Source organism: Melanostigma gelatinosum (genome assembly GCF_949748355.1).
Source record: "Melanostigma gelatinosum genome assembly, chromosome: 12".
In the NCBI taxonomy this organism is placed as follows: domain Eukaryota; kingdom Metazoa; phylum Chordata; class Actinopteri; order Perciformes; family Zoarcidae; genus Melanostigma; species Melanostigma gelatinosum.
Window position 1 is genome coordinate 7614781 of NC_136645.1, and position 24585 is coordinate 7639365.

Here is a 24585-nt window from a genome sequence, read left to right on the forward strand (position 1 = left end):
GTCTTGAAATATGCCACAAGTTTTGTCAGGACCACCATATGATGCAGCGATATGTGGAAACATAGCGAAACATATCTGATTGTGAGAAAGTTGTATAGGCAGTATTAGAGTTTACATTTAAGCCAAGAAAATTCCTTTTGTATTTTGTGTAACTGTAATAACATAAGTGATGAGCAAGATCTTTTAAAAGTATAATGTTATGTTTCTGTAGCGTTAATGACATCTTGGTATGTTGTTTTCAAAAAGGAGGGATTATTTTGGCTGCTTAATGAATGAGAGAAAAACAGGATATGACTAATAATAAAATCACACCTAGGCCAATAAAATGTCGGCAAAGACGCTTTGAATACTTGACATATTTCATAGAATTGGTTCAATAAAGCATTTCCATTCAATAGCAGAGGGTTGTGACTGGATCCCGCTCAATTGTATTTCTTTACATACCTTCTCATTACAAGTACTAGTTGATGTGGTGGGTTGAATCCATGCTAAGGCCATGCAACCGTTCCAAAACCCTCGCCCTGACACTTCTTACGCCTTACTGAATAGCTGCACTCAGGAGGCTCTTCAGCCTGCTGTGGAATTCTTAAAATGTCACAGTTCTAATCCTTTTAGTGACTCTCGGAAATCCCTCTCACAGTATTACAACTCACAAAATGTCCAGCAGTCTACAGAGGGAATAGGTCACAGAGACAATTAAAGTGTAGCACTACATACTTCCATTGAAGATGCCAACAATACAGTTAATAAGGGATGATGGTTCATTGTAATTTTATAAATGTATCCCAAGATTATAGCACATGTCAGATTTATTTTGTGATATTTTTTACGATAGTATTTCAAATGTACCTTTTGTACTTTTATAGACGTATAAAAAATGCTGAATTGCAGGCACAGTGCTACGGTTCTTCTAATTTAGTCCATATAATGAGTCTAATGTGCCTGGTGAGTTTCCTAGTGGGGACATTAGTTATTCCACTCATGGCCATAGCGTGAGCCTGTGGGAAGGTTACTACATGCAGGGAGAAGCTAGCAGCCTCAGTTCCATGGCAGATGGGAGTCGTGATTTGCTTTTAATGTGACACACATGTGCCATCTTCTTGGGAGGGCCACCTGGTGTTGAATACTGACAGTGGAAGGTCAGAGGAGATTTGTTCAGGTGTTGGATTATCTGCAGATCGGTATCCCAGCTGACTGTTCTCTCTATCTTTTGAGCATCGGTTATTAATTGAGCTGTAAATTAGGCCATGCACATATGTTTAAATGTGCTTGTGGAAAAGATAATCTGTATCAGTCTAAAGGTGTACTGAGGACGGAGGTCTGAAGGTTTGTTTCCCCAGCAACGGTGGCCAGGCTGGTTCAGAGGAACTATTGTGAATCTTTTATGACAGACCTCATTACTCCTTCCTGGCTTCTTTGTGAGATCCTTACGGCGAAAGAACACGCACAGGTGGGACGGCTCCCAAAATCCTTTCATTGCCCACCCTCTTCAAATTATGGGCAAATACAAAGCCTCTCTTTGAAAGGTCTCCACTTCAAACGAACACGGGCCTTCGGTTGCCATGCATCCAGAGCTGTCCTTAAAACTATGGTCTATGGTGCATTGCCAAGCGGCGGATTGTTGAAATCACTGAGTAAGTCTGTCAGAGAGAGAGGGAGGAGGGAGGGGGGGGGGAGGGGGGGAGGGGGGGGGGGGAGGGGGGAGGGGTACAAAGAGCACACTTCTGCATTATGGGAGCATTTCAGTGAGAAGGAAATGTAACAATCAGGGCATGAATGTGCTCACGACACCATGATGGATGGATGGACAGATAGATGTTAGCGGTTTGTATCTTTCCCTCTAACGATTCAATATGTATCTAGATATGACATCTAAAGTCAGATGCCCCAATTGCTAATGCAGAAAAATACAGATGAATTTATAGTACACGCCATATGACAGACTGTGATACAAAACCAATTCAATTCAGCTAATTGGTTTGTTTTTTGAAACGTTTTTTAAATGTCAAATATGTGACTAAAATAAATCAGTAATATCCTCAATTGTTAGTTCATATGCTGCATTTTAAATGAAAATGAATCTACTGCCACACAAACAACAGTAAACAAAGTGAGGCACTGGATAATGTTTTTGCCAGTTCGGTTCTCAATACTGCAAATTGAGCATTGTTTACCTCAGTTCCTGGGTCAGTGTCATCCCTCTGCATTTAGTATTTTCAATATTGGCTTTAGGAACCAGGAGGAATTAGTGTGGTCGCTTTTCTCTTGTTGACTGCTAATAGCGATGTTTGAAGAGACATCAAGGCCGGCGGGGTTGTGCACGACAGTTGGACATTTCTTTTAGTCTGGGAGTGTTGGGGATGTGATTCGATGAATCGTTACCTTGTAAACATTAATTTAGATCCTGTAGACTGGTAGATGCACACAGGTGTGCAGGTAGATAGGTAGATTGATAGATGCACAGAATGCACAGATTCAGTGATTAAGATTGGCAGATTTGAATTAATGATACATTTTTTTATGAGCAAATTTTGCATATCTTTGTTGATTTCAGGGGAATCAAAACATCCTTTTTTGTACAATCAAAGCATCAGTATCATCCAGTGAGCAGCAAAATGCACTGAGTGTGTTTATGTTTTCCAGCTGGGAGCTGGTACTACACACGGCGATACTGCAGACACTTGTTTTGAAGACTCACTGAATTTAGATGATCATCTAAACTGTAAGCTGCAGGGTGGGGGTTTGTTTTACTCGCAAACTCCTTTACACTGCGAGAAAATGAGAAAGTTGTTAATTACACAAACAACGTTGTACATGGGCGCGTGTGTTTATAAGCAAGGCATTTTATCTTGTGTTTTGGTTTTCGTTCATCTCAAGTGCAACATGCCACAGTTAGAATAACACAGCTCCTGTAGTTCATATCAGAAGCAAGCAGCTGATTATAACGAACAATTATAAACGAACAATTACCAGCAATTCCAACCTGAATATTTTTTTAGCAAGTCTAATGAAATGAGTATACAATTCAAACTGTCTTCGCTTATTTCAATAACCGTATTGAATAATAATTGTATTGAATAAGTCTACACGAGGCACTCTCATCTTTTCACATCCAGAAGATTCATCCTCAGTCGTCTGAACCTTGTCCAAACCCCCCCCCCCCCCACACCTATTTTCACATCCTCCAAACCGCAATTCCTCTCAATCCCTCATCGGCTGTCACGGTTTTAAATTGGAGTTGGCATTGTCTGGCTGCCTTTGTGCCATTGCTACTGTATAAGAACATGCCTGGGGTACTTTGCCTCTCCGATTAGAGATCTTACTGTCGCCAGGCTTTGGCTGTATCAACAGTATAGAATATTCCTCAGATGTAACTCCAGGCTCTTGTCCAAAATCACGTTGCTCTTCAGAGTTTCACTGTTACATCATCCGCTGAAGTGAATGAAAAGAAAGAAAACACACAAAGCCAAAATGACTCTGCCTGGATGTCGACAACATTCAAGGTCTCAAATGGATTTGTAGGCTTTGGCGTGATACATTTTAGGGGAAAACGCTTGCTTAGTTCAACTGAAATAGTGTGATTAGAAAGTGGCTGATTGGGCAAAATAATGGAGAAATTGTACTAAGACACGAGGGGCTTTTATATTTAAGAGCTGCGAGTATTGAGTCCGAACGAGCAACTCCCTGAAGTTCTGTGAGCACAGCATGTTTTGTGATGTTTCTGAAATCTCAGCATCCAGGCCTTTTTCAATTAAAATCTCATTTGAAATGAAGGAATCTGAACTGTGGGCCACTCATAAGTAGAGTTGAAACAAAACCAGCCATGAATGTTGAGTCTTAATTTACATATTCCCTTAATAATTGGTATATTTTGAATTCCTCCTTCTCACATTTCGCTTTCTAAGATTGTTGGCGGAGAAAATGGCAACGTTAACTAACAATGAATGTCAGTGATTCGTTGTAAATTTAGCACAGCATTCAGTCCGTTATAGCAGCTCTCAGACACTTCAGTACGTCAGCACAGTTTTGCATTTCCCACATATATACAGCAGCTCACAAATGTATTTCCAGAGTGTCTTGAACCATCAAGTGATCAGTTGTCTCAAGTGGTGGGTCTTGTTGTGCCCGGGGCTTCAAGAACACACTGCATCCCAGCTGGTACACACTAGCCAATCCACACCACTGTACTTCACTTTGTTTTTTTGCCATTATGTTATGTGACAGATTTTGTCTGGAACAGTGAACGCAGTTTAAGAAGCTGTCGTATCTCTTGAACGTCAAAGTTATTCTTCAATGCAGACAATAGCGCTCGTCGCTAGATTTGTTTTTCAGGACCGGGCGAGTCATTATAATAATTTGAATTCATGGATGACTCACACATGAAAGGATTTAGCAGATATTTTCCCATCATACATAATGCAGGAACCCTCTAGTGATTTTGTGATTTTAACTTAAATATCTACAGTGTTTTGCTGATAAAAGAATGTTTCAAGTTATGTCTCTTGTCAAAGCCAACGATCCTATTGTGTTGTTCAGGGATGGTTCAAGTGCTAATGCGACTGTCCATGTGAAAAAAAACCCGTCCATGCAACTATCTGCAAAAGGACGATATGTTTTACACGGCACATTAAGAGCTGGAACACTTTAACTGAAATAATAAAACTCAAACATAGTCGTTAAATAATGTTTCCATATAATCACATTTATTGTAAAGTCTCTAAAATAACACTTTTTTATTATTTTCAAAAACACTCATACATGCACCCCCACACCTTCAGTTCCCTTTCATCTATCTGCTTCTGCTTTTTCCTTCTGTTCACCTTTTGCCTAAACTGGTCCCTACGGCTCTACGTTCTGCATGTAGCCTTCATTTTTCTCAGAATCTTGCCTTGTTCCATGCCTGCGAACAAATGCCCGCACAAGAGACACACACACACACACACACACACCCACACACACACACACACACACACACACACACACACACACACACACACACACACACACACACACACACACACACACACACACACACACACACACACACACACACACACACACACACACACACAGGCCCTCCAGTGTTATGTTGTGCTACACAGAAGTGAAACATTTCCTTTCTTCTCTGCCTTTATCACATTTAAAATGCCACTTGCAGCATGATAACTATAACTATCACATTACACAATTGTCAATTACAAACATTGTGTGTGTAAATAATGCTCTGAACCTGAATTGATGTACAGCACATTCAACGATTTTCATTTCAGACCTGTGTAGTATGCACAGTCGACCATGGTTGGAATAAAAATAACAGTTGTGGCACTTTTCCTGTCGTATAAATGTACTGCCCTGATTTGTATACCGATTTGGAAGCTTTTGAAATTGATATGACTTAATTCAGCTGAGTGGTTTCACCAGTAACCAACATGTCCACCATGCAAGTAATGAACCATTTTGTCTCTGTGGCTCGATCCTGTTGTCAAATAAGAAAGCATCCCTTCAAACAGATTAGAAGCATTTATTGACTTTCTTTGGTGAGGACTACAAGGTAGTCCACATGACAAAGTCTTGCACTTTTACTCAAAACATCTTCAAGTCCAGCACCTGCCTGGTATTTCATAGCACCCATTTGATAACATTGGCCTATACGTTTGAATTTTAGGGCAAATTTACGGAAGCATGTAGCTACAGTGTTTCATTTTAAGCACGAGAGACGCGGCGTTTCAACCTCGGAGGTAAATATTGCGCTTGCATTGGTGTGGTTCTCTTGCCGTTTGATGAGCTCAATCTGGGAATGAGAGGAGCATTCAAATCAAATCACGACTCCTCCAAGGTAAGAAGGTCGATTGGCAGCTTTTGGTGCTGTGTGCTATTATTATTATCTATTATTATTATTATTATTATTTATCAGCGTGGTGTTGTTGAGTAAAAATGCGGCTATATGTCGAGACGTATCGGTTCTCTTTGCTCAGGGATTCATTGAGACACCAATGATAGCAATCTGCAGGAGAGGGCATGCATTAAGACATTACAGATGTCAAATGTGTGCAGTTTTGAGACAGGTGTAAGAACTTCATAATGAGACGAACGGTTTATGGTTATTCCACGGCGGGTTTCCGGTCACTCCGGTGAATTTATATGCATTTCAGTAACTAGATTACAGTCTAATAGCTGCTGTAACCTAATTTCTAAATGTCACATATAAGAGAAACAGTTTCTGCAATTGAGGTGAAGAAACCTGTTTTGCTCCTGGAAGAAGGCGTGTATTTGCTGCGTGTATCTGGGTTTACACATTGGCCTGACCAAAAACTTCAGAGAGGGAAAGTATCACCGTGGCAGCAGAGCGATGGCATGAAGGGAGAGAGTATTACGCGAGGTGCGCGCTTGTATTTAAATATATTCCATTCAATGTCCGACTGGAACCGAAACTCTCACAAGGTAGCAAGTACACCAAGTAGAAACATAATTCCTTCACAACGTCACCTCCCTCCAAGGTGAATAAAGAAGGGGAAAAGTGTGAAGACGCCGAAAGTGTACTGAGAATGCGCAGCTTTTCTTTTCAGGGAGACTGATCTAATTCAAGAGTTTAACTCGAACCTTTGGGCCACCACTGCCAATTTGTGTTTCTTCAGAGTTGACAGGTTACTGATTTATATCCATCACTGCCACCAGTTTCTGCAGGCTCCACATTTTCGATTTCAATTTCAAAATCTTAGCGATAGGAAAGGTAATGAAGTAAGCAACGGTCTTAATATGTGCGTCTGGCTTCATCCTCGCATCCAATGTAAAAATGTGCAGCTATATGCTCCACATAGTGTAATCTAGCATGGCAGGTTTGTCCAATATGCTCCGGGCAGTGTGATTTTTGATGCATTCCATGATGTTTTTTCCTCCCTTGACCCGTCTGGCCCACACCCTCTCTGCGATCTCTGTAAGTCTTACAAATGAGCTCCAGTGAGACCTGAGGGGGTTGTGACAAGAACTCTTGTAAGATCTCAATGAACTGCACTCAAGGTTCCTAAAATGTCCTTCTCTCTTTGTCTGTCCTCTCTCTCTGTCTCATTTTATTCATCACTGCAGGCTGTGGAAACCAACCTGGCATCCAAGGACAGTCACTGGGTCTATGCCAATGAGGTGAGGCCAAACACAAACACACTTGTATGTACCTGAGTGAATTTGGACCTTAGTGACAGTTTGCTTCTGTCAACACAGTCTCATATGCTGCCAAGTCACGCACAAACACATTCAAACTTACAACACTCTGTACACTTTCATATTCGTTTCGATTAGCGTCACATCTTTTGTTTTGATCTTTTCTGCCTGAGAGGCTGGCCCTGTATTTGATATTGTATAATTACCCTCCCTTTACCTGTTAGTGCGTCTTTCCCCCCTGTGTACCAGTGCGCTGTGCGTCTGACTTTGACCTAAATGGTCTTCTATAGTGGCTGTAACAGCACAAAATTCAGGTACACTTTGTGAATACAGAACAGGGGACTCTGTCTTCGGCTTTAGTGCCCCCAGCGCTGCATTTCCATTGATTCAAAGTGATTTGGAGATAAGGGGGGAGTCATAGGATTGGCCCGATACTAAAAGCAGTGGATAAAATACATCAGATAAACGTTTTCTCCCAGTTGATATACATGGAATATTAGCATTGGAGCTGTCAGCCTAACACACACACACACACACACACACACACACCGACACGCATCAATGTCCATGTGTTTAAATTAAATGTCACCACCTCACAAATATCTCACCCTTAACATTCAAAACATGAGACGTATTGATCCATAATCCATGTAACATGATTCATGAATGTATGTAGATATCCTAATGTTATGCAACATTCAATGTTTACATGCTGTATAGTTCTCTGTTGCAAATTAATTCTTGATACAGAATTAGAAAATACATATTGGTCACAGCACTCATTTGACTTTCACCAACAAATAGTTGGCATGTTTGCATTAACTAGAAAATGTACAGTGCAGCGTTTCAGCTTAGATATTGATTTACAAGAGTTAATGAGGCTCAGTGTATGTGTACCGCCTACATTACCTCATTTTGGACTATAATGAGCTTTTATTGGTTAACTACCCGTGTGTGTTTTAAATCATTTTCACCGTGCATTTCAGCATACACATAACTGAAGTATTGATTTACAACAACTAATGAGACCTTGATTCCTTTAAGACTTTGTTTTGTGACTGGCTGCTTAAGTCACATCAATGCATCGATATGTCTAGGGCAGGCTTAAGTCGTCTCAAACAAGATGATGGAGAGGTCGGGACGTGAATCCTTTATTTGAATATTTGAAGCAGTATTCACATACAAACTCATGCATGGCTTTTAGTCAATTACCACAGACTTCCACCAAGACATGAGTTTTAATTGCATCATTCTCCGGGAGAGTATGAACTAATGGCATATTCATTTCTATGCGCCCCCCCGATGTGATGCGGCTTACTGCAGTTATCTCTGCCTGGTACGCATTTAAAGGGGTAGGAATGTGCCGGGTTGTATCTGTAAGCTCTCAAATATATCCCCATTCTGAAATTGTTCTTGGATTTTCTTTTCTTCTTCCTGTCATTTTTAATTGTCTTTTTTTTCTGTTTCCCTGCCTTTCAATCCATCACCCAAGATAACCTGTGCATGGAGCTGACGATCACCTTGAAATACAAATAACACAGCCTTGTTGAAAAGGCTAACGAGAAAATTCAATGACTAGTCATGCCGAACTATTTCTTCTCACAGACGTTGGCCTCCAGAGCTCCTCTCATGTACAGAGAAAAGATAACACGAAAATACTGAGCTGACCTTACTAGTTCACCTTTCTCTTAGATCCTAAGAGAGCCTTTTAAATAACATGTAAATAACAGCTATAATTACTGGTATCTACAAGGGCAGGAGATTTAAATGAAATTGTAAAGCTGGTTTGTTTCCATTAGCCTCTGATTTGCTTTTTGATGGGCTCATTACATGCCTGATAGCATTTATTTGTATTAATTCAATCACGTGAAAGGACAGACAAACACATTGATAATCTGAATGAAATTCTCAGACTTAAAGTTTCTATTTCTTTATCTGTTCTGTTTTTTTTTTACCATCTGCAACAGCTATGAATCATTCTCCTTTTGTAGCAGCTGCTGGTGAATTCTGAACTCCCACCTTACTACACAGCGCTGAAATACTACATACTGTTTCCTGCACTCTGAAGTCCTGTTATTCTGATCAGATGCAGTGCAGCTGTATCACAAAATCCTGCAGGGTAATAACGGCTTTCCATGTTACCTCTTGCCCCTCTATGCACCGGCAGTCCCTGCGGACAGTTGCTGCTGTTCAGCTGCCTGGTCATGACTGAGTTGTGGCATTCATTTTAACCAGGTCATCTTGAGGCTGACTGCTGCCCACCCCGTCAGTGTTTGAAGGCTGTTCATCACACATGGAGGTACTCGGTGTAGTCCACAATTTAAAATCACACTTAAGCATAAAGTTGCAGGATGCATCAGAGGCCGAGATATCCTGACCTTTATTACTTAGTATAGGCCAAACTCCAAAACCACAGTTTTCCCCCATTTTGCATCCCAATAGCAGTTTTATTAGACATCCCCTGACAACCCCGGTTTGTCATTTTCTCAGACGTCATCCAGACCCATGGAATACATTATAAAACATTATAAATATGTAAAATCAATGAAAGCAAAGTGTTTGAGTTCAAAACGATGAACTTTTCTCTCAACAAACTTGTCTTCAGTTGCAAACATTTCAGTTTGAGACTGACTATATTGCTTTTTAAAACCAAAGGAGTGGGTTTGAGTGGCACATCATGAGCCCTCAGAGTACGAAACTTACTCAACACACAAATAACCAACATAATGTTTAAAAAACAAAAGAAGAGAAAAATAGCTTTTAAATTTAGTGTAAGAAGTGCAGCTTGATGTGAGCAGGAGGGCGTTTGGGACGACAGGAGGGCGTGCGTCTCCCGAAACAAAACCAGAAGGTTGTCTGCCTCTGACACTGTCTAGTGGACTCAGATGGATTGCACATTCTGGGAGAATTTGTTGTTGTTTTTTTTCCCTTCAAAGGCGGGGCGCTGACACCTCAGAATGTTTGATGGATTAGGTCGCTGTGTCTGCTGTGACAGACAGAGTCGTGGAGGACAGTCAATATATGACTGATGTCTTGGGTAACTGCCCGTCAAGCAACTGAGATGGAAACCCTTTTTTTCTGACGCAATCGCCGGCATACCAGACTTTGTAAAAGGAAGGTGGATTACCAAAGAGGCCTCTTATAAAAACAATATATATATATATATATATATATATGTATTCCAATTAGCTTATTGATTACTCAAAGTACTGTATACCATCGCATTTATCAAACCCTGGATTCGCCGTTCAGATTCTTTGTACCATTAACTACAATGAGAATCTATGCAGAAACCCAATTCAGATGTCAAGAAATGATGTACTAACCCACAAATGGTGAGCACAGGAGACGTCCTGCTTCATGGTCATAAATCTAAAGGACCCCAGACAGGCGACTCCGTCCACTAACCACCTTATCTAAATGTTACCGCAGTTACAGCCATTTGATGTCAAATCACACACAGCATGTCTCCTTGAATAGGACTCACTGCACCGCCAGGCTGAGATGTTCGTTCCATCATGGCAATACAACCCCCAAAACCATCTCGCATATAGATTAAACACTGCACTACACCGCGTGAACAATGAGCCGGGCAATGGGAAGTTTACATAGTTGCACTGTACGTTGAAAATAACCACATTCATTTATTAATTCCAATCAATTTAATGTCATTCCACCTGAAGTCGCATTTGATACGTCTCGTTCCAATCAAGCAGCAATCTAATCTTAAGTGCCAACACAATCACAGAGCTATCCACGTAATGTCAATGTTTCTGCACTCCAGCTGGATTGATGATTTTTTTTTGGCTCGAAAGAAACCGACTGGCATAGAGTTGGTTGGTGCAGCTAATGTTATCTTGATGCAGATCAGATGGTGCAGTGCAATTTGGCATGAAATTGCATTGCATTTCCGCCTGCTCGGGCCACATGTTATTGCAAATGGTCCTTCCTTTGTTTCATTTAATTTCAATTCCTTCCCGTTCAAGAGATCATGACCAGTGAGTGGCCAGTCGACTACCTTTCTTTTTCAGCATTTTAAGGATTGGTGATATGCACTGGAGGATGCACATACATGTGATAAACTGAATGCAACTTTTCTAATTCATTGATAATTAATTGGAAACAAGTAGCAGTGACTCAAACACATTTCTACATGCTGCTGTAGTCGTTGCCTATTTTAACAAAACAACCTGACGCAAACAGACAGGAACTCAATCTCCTGAGATTCCTCCAACTTATTGAAATGTTTTCATCCCCATCCAACCGCTTTACAGCCACATCTGCGTACAAAAGCTCTAAAATGACAGCGGCCGCAGGTTGCACTAGTGTTTACTTTTCAAGCAATTCCAAAGCCATGAACTTGTGGTGTGCTACAGTTGACAATGATACACCCACCATTGGATATTTTATGAAAAATAACTACTTTGAGTGGCTGGTTAAGTAACATAGTGCCACTAAATCAGCTGTTTTCTTTACTAGCAGTGCTTGAGAGTATTATTAATGAAGCCAATAAAACCCTAGCTGATTTATCATAAGCATAACACAGCAGTTTGAGGATTAAACGACCATCAAAAAAATGAGCCGCTGCTAATGCAGGTCAGTGTGGTCACACAGTAACCTGAGTTAATGTTTCATACAGTCACTTGCACAGTACATTACAAGGCAAACATACGTATAATTGCAGATAATTATGCTAGAAAAGACATCCTGCAAAAAGGTCAATGTCGTTATGTACATGCAAGCACGATAGATCTGGTTTATTGTAAAACTCAAGCCTCTGTACATGTGATAAATACTAAATGCAAAGCAGTGATGGCTGTACTTTTTATTATACGATATCATTCACAGAGTTATCATTCCATGGTTTGATGTTCAAGAGGAAAGCTTCGATTTCATATAAGCGTTGATATATTACAACAAAGTTCACTTAAGTCAGAGTATCATAACTCAGCAGAGTGCCTCGTGTTATTTGAGGTTTTAATTACTTTTTTTTCTCCATTACAAAAGGACAATAGGACACCAATTATCCGGTTCCATCAACTGGATAATAAAGTTATATTGAGGTCATTTTCTGCCCAACTAATTACATTTTTCCCAACACTGAAAGCGCATAAAGAAGACTCACTTGAGTTTTGAACAGCTCAAATTGTCAAACACACTGTGCTTTGCGCTTCTTCCTTGAGTCCCATTACCTCTCAATTGAGTTGCCTGCAGATTCAGAAAGCCCCTCAACTTCTAATTAAATCTTTGTCATGATTACGGGCAATTTTTTTCCAATTTATTTCTCGTGAATGGTTAATGACAGTGACTGAGCAGCACAAAGAGGATAATCCGTCATCTGAACTTGATTTCTGAATGCATTGTGGCCGCGCTGTATCGTATTCACTCCAAGGTGCTTTTTAAACACCTAAACTGATTCTGTGATAACTCTATGTATTAAAAGCAGTTTACGATGTTATATGCCTGTGACCAGACAGTTAGGAAGTAATATCGTGATTCAATGTGCTGTCATAAATCACATACAGTCGACCATTTAGATTGATAATGCCTCTCTGGAGTTTCTAAAATCCATGGGCTGACCATTGTAGGCAGAGGCCTTAACATATCAGTCCTTTGTATTCTTTTTAAATACTAGTTTTGGGTGAATATTGTACAAGTGAAATACATCACGTCGTCTGTACTTTCGCCTCAAACAGAGTTAAAACGGCACGTCAGCCGTGTTCCATTGGTCAGTGTCATTGCCGGGTCAGGTTATGACATAAATGTCACCCGTGATGGTGACGGAACACTTTGACTGGGTGGCACTGGAAGTTATTAGCTTGGACGTGAGGGTTCGACTCTGTGAACCATGCGGCATAATTTATCTGATTAATGTGTCGCGGCAACTTATGAATATTCATAATTTCCACCTGACTGAGTCAGAAAAAGATTCAGTGGATGAAACTAAATTAGCTAGAATTACCTGCGGAGTGTTTTACTAACGCTGTACACAGATGAAAGATCTGGGAATACTGGCTCTGGTTGAAAGAATTCATATCATCAATTTGGTTTGCTTGCCATTAAGCGGTTTTGCATTGAAAATAGAAACATGGAAATGACATGAGATATATGCACATGACCAAAAAAAGGCAGAAAAAGGAACGCGGTTGAAAGGTTAAACCCTTATTTTGTACAAATAGTGTGAAAAACCAGTCAGGTGAAACGAGGTAAACATACAAAGTAAGAAGCCAGAAGATCAACAGTGAGGGAGGACAGAGAGCAGCAGTAACAACAGAGGTCGATGCAAAACAGAGAGATCAAAACATCTGATAAGGAAAACAGACAGGAAGCGTGGATTCAAGCTTGTGTGGTTTCGGAATGTATCAACCCAGAGCTGCTTAAGTTTTGACCCGACAGTAACCTCACGGCCTTATCGTCAGATCGTGTATGAACCCAGCGTTTCCCAAGAGACCGACTGTCTGCCTCAGCATTGACCATTGTTCCGCTCTGGAGACAAGCAAGTCGCTCAATGTCTCATGAATATTGATCCGACCCTCCACAGTGTAGATCTCCGCCGACACTCCACACACGCATCCCCTCACAGAAGAGGGCCAAGGGTCACCGGCACTATTATTGTGAAGGATATACTTGAGATGTTCATACATTTGTCAATCTGATGTGAATAACAAAAATAAGAGGGTTTCCTAGATGATGAATATTATCTTGAAAATGACATGCGACGATATCAGTTGATCAAAATGTTCTCTGTGACTTTCGGGTGGTTTTTGAATAGGGTCAACTATCAAATAAACCGATGTTTGGACAGAAATGATATGTGAATCCGGCTTTGGTTGATCTTTGTTAAGACAGTATACACTGGATTTATGTCCCACAAACGACAGGTTGATATTTCTGTCCATAGCCTCTAACAGTATTCTCCATTTTACTTGTTGGAGCTACGTCACTTAATCTCGTGTCTAATTGCTCTGTAGCCCCCAAATGTGTCCTCTGACATTTCAATTGCTTAAGAAGCAGGCACAGCCAACGCAAACCCCTCTGAGGTGTTGTTTCTTATCCAAATTGCCACTCAGAAAAACTGCTTTTCAAAAAATTCACTTTTTGTGTCATGGTTCCCCACTGTGTGAAAAAATCTCATGAAGATCAAAGGGAAATATTTGTTGAAATAAAGTCCTCATGTTGTCTTCATATGCAGGAGGTGAGCGACACAGACATCATGGAGCTGGTTCACAGCTCTCTGGGGAGGATGACCATCATTCGTCAGGTCTTCCCATTGTGGAGAGACACCAATGTTCGCTGTATGAGGAACAACCATCGCATCTCCTCCCTGCTCTGTGACCCGCAGGAAGGCTATCTGCAGTCCCTGGAGGTAAAAAAAATTAACGCTGAAGGATTTACTGTTGAAGCTCCTGAAATGGTAGATCACATCATCATGTCAGCTGTGGCTTCACAATCCTATTTGATTTGTTTTATCAAAATAAAATCTTAAGAATTATTTTCAGAGGACTGGATTAAAATATGAAAAATATGCATTAAAAACATATAGATGGGAATCGGCAATTGACATGACGGTGATTTATGAAAAAAGAACTGTAATGTAATAAATTGCACCTCACAGTCTCTTGAATATGGATAATAATAATATCTTATTATGTTGTCCCTGGCCTAACCCTATGCCCAATCATATTGAGAACTGTTGACAAAAAAAATCCTGCTCAATAACAAGTAAACACAGACAGGATCAAAAACAGCCTCTCTGCCAGAGGTTAGTTAGTGATTTATTCTGTTATGCGCGTACAAATGCCCGGCCCACATGAACTCAAGAGACCCTACAAATGCCTTTTCCAGGGCTGAAATATGTATCTATATGAACATACTGTTACTTCTTCATTTCATATTTCAAATAAAGAACTTTGTCTTCCAGGCTCTACAAATACAATCTGCCACAAAAATGTTCCCTCCCCAAAACACACCTTGTTTATTTTATAATCCTCTAAACAGAAAAACACATCAGGAATGAAGAGCATTTTTTAAGTTACAGCCCTTAAACGTTCTGAGTAATAAAACATGAAGGTCATAGTAATTGTTCGTTTATGTTGCGCAAACACATGCACTGTTTTAACTGCGACCAATTTAGTTTGAATTAAATCAGTTTTTTTGTACATACAATTTCAAGAAAAAGTATCAAGACACACAAAGGAAATTCTCAAACCTCTCTAAATTCTCCACTGTCCATGCAAATGCACAGTATGATAGAAACAGTCACAGATTCACCAACAGAAGCTGTTTTCAATGGCTAACGTACAACATGGAAGCAGGATGATGAATTAGGTGTATTATGTATTTGACCAATGGCAAGGTCGTATTTCTCTTGTTATTTGTTTCCCGTTTGTTGCGAGTATTTAGAGGACGGCAATGTTGTGCTTCAGCAACAACCGCCGTGTTTCATCCACTTTCTCCAGCAGCCAACAGGATGGACGCTGGTTATCAGCCGGAGTGGCAGAACCATAAAACAAGCTAAATGTGTTGTTGTTGTTTTTGTGATCTGTGTACAGCACATGTGCTCTAATGGATTATGAACATCATTCCTGCTTGATCACATGTTTTTTCACATTTTCAGACTTCACAGCATGCAGCCATTGTGTAGGACGGTATAGAGAAGCATCTGCCAAGTGCCACATGAATATAAAATATTAACTGATTATGTATGGGACTGAATATAGATTAAATTCCCTAGATAAGGCAATTACGAGGGACATGGTTGGCCATGAATATAAATGACTTGATCTCAGTGGGACTGGGAAATAACTGGAAAAACAGAGTAATATATAGTTTGAATCTAAGTAAAAGCTTGTTTTTCCATTAACGTGCAAATCTATTTAAAACTGCACATGTCCAAATTGTAGACAGCCTAAAAACAACGTATTATTTGTTCATAAATTATTGAGCAAGCTTAACAAAGGCTTTCATTGTGGAAAGTACTCTACCCTCTTAACGAGATTACATTAACTGGTTAACCAGGAACCGAAGCTACCGAAGGTAAATTCTGTATGCCACTGAGAGTCAATAAAGGAAGATATGCCCTTTAGCACAATTACAGCTTTGTAATGTATCTACTATTGCGCAATGCCATGTTACATTCCTACCTTACTCACCCTGCCACCTGCTATAGGGAGTCAAGAGTGCCTCCTTACACCTCTTCAACTTGTCTTTTGCTTAATCCATCTGGAGTGTTACAGCCGAGTTCTAATGAAACGTTCATGTTCCTTTTTTTAGCCATGCTCCGGACAGATGGCAAAAACCATGTGGCGAGTGCACCCACAGCTTTCAATAATTCACATGAAAGAGGGTTAAATAGTTACACTGAGGAGACCTTAAGGCAAGTCAACTTGACTTGTGTGACGTCCTACCACTGAGAGGCTGGGACTGAAGTCTAAAGGTGTCATGAACTGAATGCCTGGCGTGGCATCAAGTATTGCTTCCATGGATCTTCTGTTGTGGGAGAATTAGACTTGACTTGACCCAGAAGACCTATCAAATCCACTGTCACTCTAAGACAGGAGGGGTAGACATGTATACTGACAGGGTGCACTGAAGTCAGAGGGAGACAGTTGGACTGACGGCAGCTCTGAAATTCATTTGACGGAGGATGATTGAACCAGAAATAATTTTGGTTTTGCCACTCTCTTGATTTCAGATGACACCTTTCGACTCCTGTTGTATCAGTACAACGCTCTGATTGTTCTGCACATCGACCTCAGTGCTTTGCCAGAATGTTTCCTGCAAGTGTAAACATGTAGACATTCAGAGAGAGGTTGCTGATGACTTCTCTTTGCTATCTTTGAACGTAAATGAGAAAGGTACTAAAAGACAACCGTGACATTGACAGACAAAATAAAAAAAACTGCTGAAGGCAAGCTTTTATTCCCCACTGGCAATTTTGTTTGTATTTCGCCATCATAATGACAGCCGGCATGTCGGGACCACAAACACGAGAGACGGTTGTACTGCACGTTCTGTTTGGTTCGGTGTAAAAAAGCATATTGAGGGGTCATCTTCAGCAGTATTGCATGATCTCTGTATGAAAACGGGATTATGATGTGACAGGACCTCACAGGACCGGACTGAAAAACAAGTGCTTTTGTGTCACTGCTTCACTCATAAGGGTTCACCATGGGGCTGTGTTATGTTTCTTGGAGCCCAAAAAACTAATATTGCTTTTTTTTTTTATTGTATCCAGAGTTTGCGTTTGGTTCTATGTATTGAAATTGCTTGTTTTTGACTCCAACAGGTGTCCAATCTCTACCTGTATGACAGTGTTTTGATGCTAGCCAACGCCTTCTACAGAAAACTGGAGGACAGGAAGTGGCACAGTATGGCCAGCCTTAACTGCATGAGGAAGTCCACGAAGCCATGGAATGGAGGATGGTCTATGTTGGACACCATCCAAAAGGTATCTGAGTTGGAACCACTTTTCTCTTGCTTAACAAAGCTGCTGCTTTATAAGTGCTGTTTTGTAAGAAGTGTTGAACGACAGCTTCTGCAAAATGAATGATTACATTGATTACATCTCCGTTTTCTCAATGAAATAAGGCTGCATCCTATAAAGTGCCTTGGTTGCATCCATCTCATTCTGATGATGGAATTTTTCATTGTTGCAAAGTCACGCTGCTTTAATCGCAAGTGTGACATACAGTAACATCACCGAGCAGGGCACGAAGAATAACAAAGAAGGGATGCTCTTGTCATATTGTTGTGTTGACGTCATTCAATTCGAACATCAACTGGATTAAATGTATTTGTTTCCCGCACATTTCAAGCCTAATTAAAAAATGTTCCAGAATTTGTCATGAAAGGTGATTTTACCTCGCCAACAAAACACAATTAGTCCGAATCCAATGGTATAAGTGATGGTGAACAACTGTAAAAACATACTCTTGATGATTATATACGGATTATAATATATACATGATCTATAAGTGTCACAGTTTACATTTCTTCCCCGACATAGTATGCTTTATACCGACGGAAGTTAATTCAATCAATGCAAACATTTAATTACACTAAATTATGATGATACAGTTCATGTACAAAGGAGTTCAGTGCATGTACTAATTAATGCTCGCAGGCTATTTATCTTCGCCTGCACCTTACGGGACAGAAACACAAATGCAATTAAACACAGACATCACTGCTACTGTCTTTGTGACATCTCAAACAGTAACTTCTGCCTGTTGTTGCTACAGGGACGGATCAGTGGCCTGACAGGAATGATGGACTTCCGCACTGAAGGCTCTAATTCCCATGTGCAATTTGAGATTCTCGGAACCAGCTACAGTGAGACATTTGGGAAAGATGTGAAACGGGTCAGTCCAAAATATCATTTATATTATATGTACACACACACACATGTATATAAGTGTCTGGAAAGGAAAAATATCAGATCGATATGATAGTCATAATTATTTCTTTTACCTCCAGTAGCTCCTTAGGGTATGTCAGAAATAACTGTGTCGCTGTTCTATGAGGTAGCGTGCTGGATTGTAATCTACAGTCGTATTCCTTTCTCATTTCACAAAGTTAGGCAGCTGTGCCAGTTATATACTGTATGCATTAGACCACAGGCGATTCGATCCGAGCTTCTGAACTGAACTTCACGTCAGGAGCTTTTTCTTGGTAGATGCAATTTTCCTCTGACTTACATAACTGTCCATTCTGTATGTGTTGAGGAAACAGCAGGTACTGTGAAACCACTGATGAAAATAGCTGTTCTAAGACATTGTCTCAATGCAACCACTTACTGCATGAGGAGAGAAATAACAGTGGAATTAAACTCTTTGTCATTTTCTAAAATCCCACCTGCAAACCTCTTAAGTGTAGCTACTCAATTCCAGTCCTTAAGAACTGGAGTCGTGCAGGGTTTTACTTCCTCTCTAATGGCGTATTATGCAAACTGTGGCTGATTTACTACCAGGCAGGTAAAAAGACCTGCAGGACACCTGTCCTCGAGCATCAGAATTCAGTCCCACGTCCAGTAGAAACCATAGGGGTCCATTAGAGTGCCTAGGAAAAAATACTGAAAGGCATCCAACCGTCCATTGTTTTTGCTTGTAATATTTTTTCATAGACCACTGGTTCTTCATCCTTATGTTCAAGATCTTGCCTTTCTTTCTTTCTGGGATGTCCGGTGAATGCAATAAATGAACTAGATTGGAATCAGCTTTACTCTGATCCCTGAGAACCCTTGGCTGCTGTGCGTAACATTTGGCAGGGAGCTGTCAGGTGTCAGGTTGCCCTCTAGTGGAGATCCTGAATGAACCAGCTCAGTCTGCTATAATCTTCCATTTCACCACACCAACACAACCCAGCTTGGATGATCTGACATTTAGAACAAATAAACTTTACTCACAAACGAGTGTGTTTGTTTTTGCAAAAACAAAACATACCACTTCCACTTCACCTTTGACTTTTATCAGAGTGTATTTCATCTGTGGTTGCGGGTTGAGCATAGACATTTTGAAAATAACGAGCAGGCTGTATGAACTGATCACGAAGTCTCGACTGAGAAACATGGTCTGTTCTTTGAGCGTCGCAGTGAAAGATGGAGAGCGTTATTTGTGGACTCTTCTCTTGGCTGTCGTTTGTTTATCGCTGTGGATGTCCTGATTCAGTCAGGGACTTCTTGCAGAATGAAGAGGAATTGAGTTTCTTGGCAATCTATGTAGAGCAGGACTGACCAGAAGCGGTAATGAAGATTTAATCACCACTCGGCCTAACTGAAATCATGAAGCCAATTCATCATAATGTGGCCATTCGGGTTAGCTGGAGAAGAGACGCATGCAGCGCCGTGTGTTTACACACATGCACAGGAACATACATACACTTTCATCAACAACAGCAGAGTCACGCATTCAGACACAGAGAGCCACACACAAACAGCGGAGCCCCAGAGCACATTAGCACACTAACATGTATTGCTTTGGATCTCAGTCACTAAGAGCATGCAGCCAGGCACACAGAGGGAGCACACTAATATATGTGGGCGCTTGTATCTCAAAGTGATTAGAGGAAAAGAGGACAGCAAGGCCAGATAATGGGGTGACAAATGCATTCAGTGCAGCTGTTCATTACCTGGCATGTGTGTCTATATATATATTTACACTTGACAGAACCATATACTGTGAAAACACAGGCACGATGTAGTCATGTACAGCTCCTCTCTGTTCTCTATAATAGGATGTTTATGTACACATTGCTTACATTGTGTAAAAATGGTGTCCATCAACAAAGGCCACCTCTGCAATGTACTATACTGTCATGTTGTCAGGTGTATGTGTTTCTTTGAGTGCAGTGTAACAGTGATTTAATATTGTCACCCTCCTTGCCCTACCCACATCCACCTCTCAGAGCCTAGCTCATTTTGTCCCCCTTCTCGTCCCTCTTTTATCTTTTCCTCTCATCTCATCTCATCTCCCAACCTGTCCTCTCTGCTCCCATCTTCTCTTCTTCCCTAACCCTTTCTCCCCCTTTCTCAGCCCTGCTTTCCTCCCTCTCCATCATCGTTTTTCTGCATTCAGTCCATTTTCTCCCCAGCCTGATAGCTCTTAGATGAGGCGTCTTTCTGGTTAGACACTGTAATGAAGACTGAAATACTATTTCCTGGATGGCTACTGTGAGTTTTCTCCACCATCCAATGCTGCAGCAGAGTGATCGATGCTGTTGTTGTTGTTTTGGTTTCCCAGTTTGCTCTTATTGATGTGTCAGCTCCTCTCTAAGCAGATATTGCTAATGACTTCCAGCTTACGCAGAGCTCTTCATGGAGAAAAGTAAATTCACTTGTATGTAATTGTTCCTCCGAGCCAGGCATCTTGGATGCATCATGCAGTAGTTATCTCTCGAATGTGTCTGCAGTGCTGTCATTATTACATCAATGAAAATCGCATTTTTAGTGACATTTTTGCTATTCTATAAAGAAAACATCATCATAATGATGTTTGTCTTCTTGATGTAGGACATTGTCTCTGAAATGGCCAGCTCAAAAGTCTTCTTATTAAGTTTTCTGGTGGCAAAGTGCGTCAAATTATAGGGTATATAGAGCCTATCACATGCTATATGATGTCGTTTCTAAATAGCCTAACCTGTGAGGGAAATAATATATGACTGGCTGCCTGAGGTCTGTGCCATTAGCTTTACAAATAGAAGAAAAGAAAAACAGCCTCAAGTTTAAAAGTTATGAGAAATGATTTCTGTTGTGGCTCAGCCGGCTACAACACCATTGTCAGTACAATGTTTGAAATTGAAAGCAGCCTGTAATTTGTGTTGCTCACTGCATGATTATTGCCATCTTTGCCCAGGTAGTCAAAATGGCCTTATCAGCAGCAGCCTAAATCTGGCATGTCTGGTAGCTAGATCCTTGCCATATTTAAAGAATAACATATCCCAATCAGTGCAACTATCCATCCAATTATGGTTGCCAACACTGGCCCAAAGCTAGCCCAAGTACAGCTAACTGGAGCTGATTCTTACCCTAAATAAGCCCAAGTCAACTACCCCCAAAAACATCGCCAAAGCTGGCAGCCATGTATTGACCAGAGCCGGCTCACATTTCTTCCTCTGGTGCCAGAACAGAGCCGAGTGTAAGGACGCTCCGATCAGGATTTTCAGGGCCGCTCACTGATTGCTGTATCGGCTGATACGGATCGCAGCCTTCTATTTATGATGTAGCATTATTAATTCATTCAGCTGTCCTTAACAACATTGTCATATTAAAAGATGAGAAAGTATCATGAATTGACAACTAATTATTTTGTTCATGTGTAACACATTCCACTCTCGCTCTTAGAGACACGTTCTCTCGTAATCCCTTTTTCATCCAGAGATCATGCAATACTGCGAAAGAAGACCCCTCACTGTGCTTTTTTTACACCGAACCAAACAAAACGTGTAATACAACCGTCTCTAGTGTTTGTGGTCCGGACATGCCGGCTGTCTTGTTTTGCAGAGACGTTGATTCGACAACCTCTGCTGCCTGCTTAGCAGCAGAGCAACAATGTTATACAGACCAGCAAGGCAGAATAACAGCACAACAGTCCTGTCTTAAACAGGCTGTGTTAAAGGGGCTTCAGAGATGCAACTCACAACACCGGCGAATGCCATTCAAGCAGCGCAAAAATAAATTGTATGCAACATCTGATCGGCACTTCAGACGGCCTTTATAGAGTCTGTTGGGCCAAGAGGCTGACTCTTGATTTCAATCGACCATGCGGGTTGGATGATAGGACAGACTTTTGTGATTGGCCATCACCATCCCTTCAACCAGTGATCGTTGATGTATTCGGATGTAATGGTGGAGGTCACATTGGCTCCATGTGCTACCTTGCTCCAGTTGTTCCAAGCTGATGTATTTGTGCTATTGCTCAACCCTGCATTAAATTGTCTCTAAAGGGTGCTTCTCTCTTGCCAACAACAGATCTGCAGGGGGTTGATAGGGCTGTTGATCCAATGAATAATTTGCCAGGCACAGAGATTTCTAGCGTTCAGGAACTCCACTCTCTGGCTCCTTCAGTTTTTGAAACCGCCCCTGGCTGCTGGGATTTTCACCTGCAGGAAGCTAAAGAACAGCACTGAGGCAGCAGCTCGTATTTTATGTGCCAAAAATATTTTCATTACTCCATTTTACCAATTTGCACGGTCAAATAGTAATGGAATTATTCCATTCCGGGGAAACAATGTTAGACTGGTCGAGTTATTATGCCACAGAAAATTCAATGAAACATGGTAACACTGTAATGTGCTGCATTTTAATTGTTTGCAAATTGCGTTTTCTCACAGTCTGCATTTAAAGGAAAGCATTTAAGTGGCAGAACCCACTGTTTGTAGGTTGTTCCTACTGCCACACGAGCTAAATGGATGATATTTCTCCTCGTCTTAATTTATTGTCACTCATGTGGTCGAATCCGAATAGATGTTACCAGCCACCACATCATCATCCAGTTCACTTGAAATGCACAGCATCACCTAGTCACCACAATCAGAAAATCACTGTTTTACTATTCATTTTGCATCCTTCTCACTGTCGTATGTTTCTTTTTAATAGACTGCAACACTTTTTTGAAGCCGACAGCCACTGCTCTCTTTCTGTCTTTCTTCTGTCTTGCGTGCAGCAATTAAGCATGTTGCATTAAGCAACATGCTAATACTGAGATGGTGGAGGATCACTCTGCCTGCTTTTACAGCACCGATCTAACTGCTGATACAGACACTGTCTTTTCTCCACGATAACACATTGTAGTTTAAAAGCTATGTATGAGGAACTGCTTCAGTAGATACATGCGGGAATGAAGGAAAACAGCAAAAATGTGATCATGGAGAGCTTTTATTGTCATGGGACAGTTTTCCTATTGTGTGTTTCTCTGAGTGATTTCCTTTAAAAAGAGGAATTAGCTCACTTCATCTCATTTACTCTCCGTTTCGTTTAATTGTAGATAGTAACCCACAATATGCAAAAACTCTCGGGAGACTCGCTGCCCAGCGACCTAACCTTAACCATTTAATTCAATGCCTGTCCTTAACCATCAGCAACTGTGGAGCACCATCTAGACACCTTTCTCTTCATAATGTTACTGTTCTTTATTCTTTTACTCTCTTTTTCTGACTTAGTGGTATGAAGTGACTCCTGCCTCATGTGGTTCAATGCACACTTAAACCCACAATCAGGCACAGTCTTGTCAATCCAGTCGATGTTTCAGAGAAAGGATTGTGGGTCAATAAGAGGATCGGTAGCATGACGCACTGCTAGGAGGGGAAAAGAAGAAGCAGAAAAGCAGCATATTGCTCAAACTGTGGTCCCGTGTTCATAATGATCCACTTTATATGGTTCCTTGAAAGAGCGCTTTCTGTCCAGTTTTGAGGATAGACTGTAATTGAGACAGTTGAAGCGCTATGAATCCAGGGATATTTGACTTCCATTCCTTTGTCCTTTTCAAATGGTCATTCGCATTTGCTCATCCCCATTACAGATGATTATTTTAAGGTATTGAGCATCGTAACCATTAGCTAAATAGCGGCCCTGTTATTATTGTGACTTTTCAAACAGGAGTTTCAAAAATGTCATTGGCTCGATATTCTCCTTTGCGCTGTAGAGTAGAAAACAAAGCAGATTGTTATGGGAGGGATCAACCTGATGTTTTGATCTCACTTACATGAGGTACAGTACACTCTTAGTGACTGATTGCTTTACAGTTTTAAAGGAAGACGATCTCAAACTTAAATCCCCAATGAGCTGACGCAGCAGAGAAAAAAGCTAAAAAAGCTTTTTTTTGATTTAAGAGATGTGGCAAGCACCAAAATAATTGTTCCTCTATCGTAAAGCATTATTTGTATATAATACTTCCATTCCCAGTAGAAATACACATCCTGTTTCAGAGTCATGTC

General features: G+C 40.8%; 1 protein-coding gene across 1 annotated transcript in view; it reads left to right on the plus strand.

Annotated features, from left to right (window-relative positions):
- grid1a (glutamate receptor, ionotropic, delta 1a) overlaps positions 1-24585 on the plus strand; it is a gene marked incomplete at its 3' end in the record, with an annotated part of 183464 nt that overhangs the window by 139818 nt on the left and 19061 nt on the right. The window contains exons 5-8 of the mRNA XM_079280878.1: positions 7084-7137; positions 14348-14521; positions 17444-17605; positions 18399-18518. Of these exons, the coding sequence (XP_079137004.1) occupies positions 7084-7137; positions 14348-14521; positions 17444-17605; positions 18399-18518 (510 nt within the window). The remainder of the gene's footprint in view (positions 1-7083; positions 7138-14347; positions 14522-17443; positions 17606-18398; positions 18519-24585) is intronic.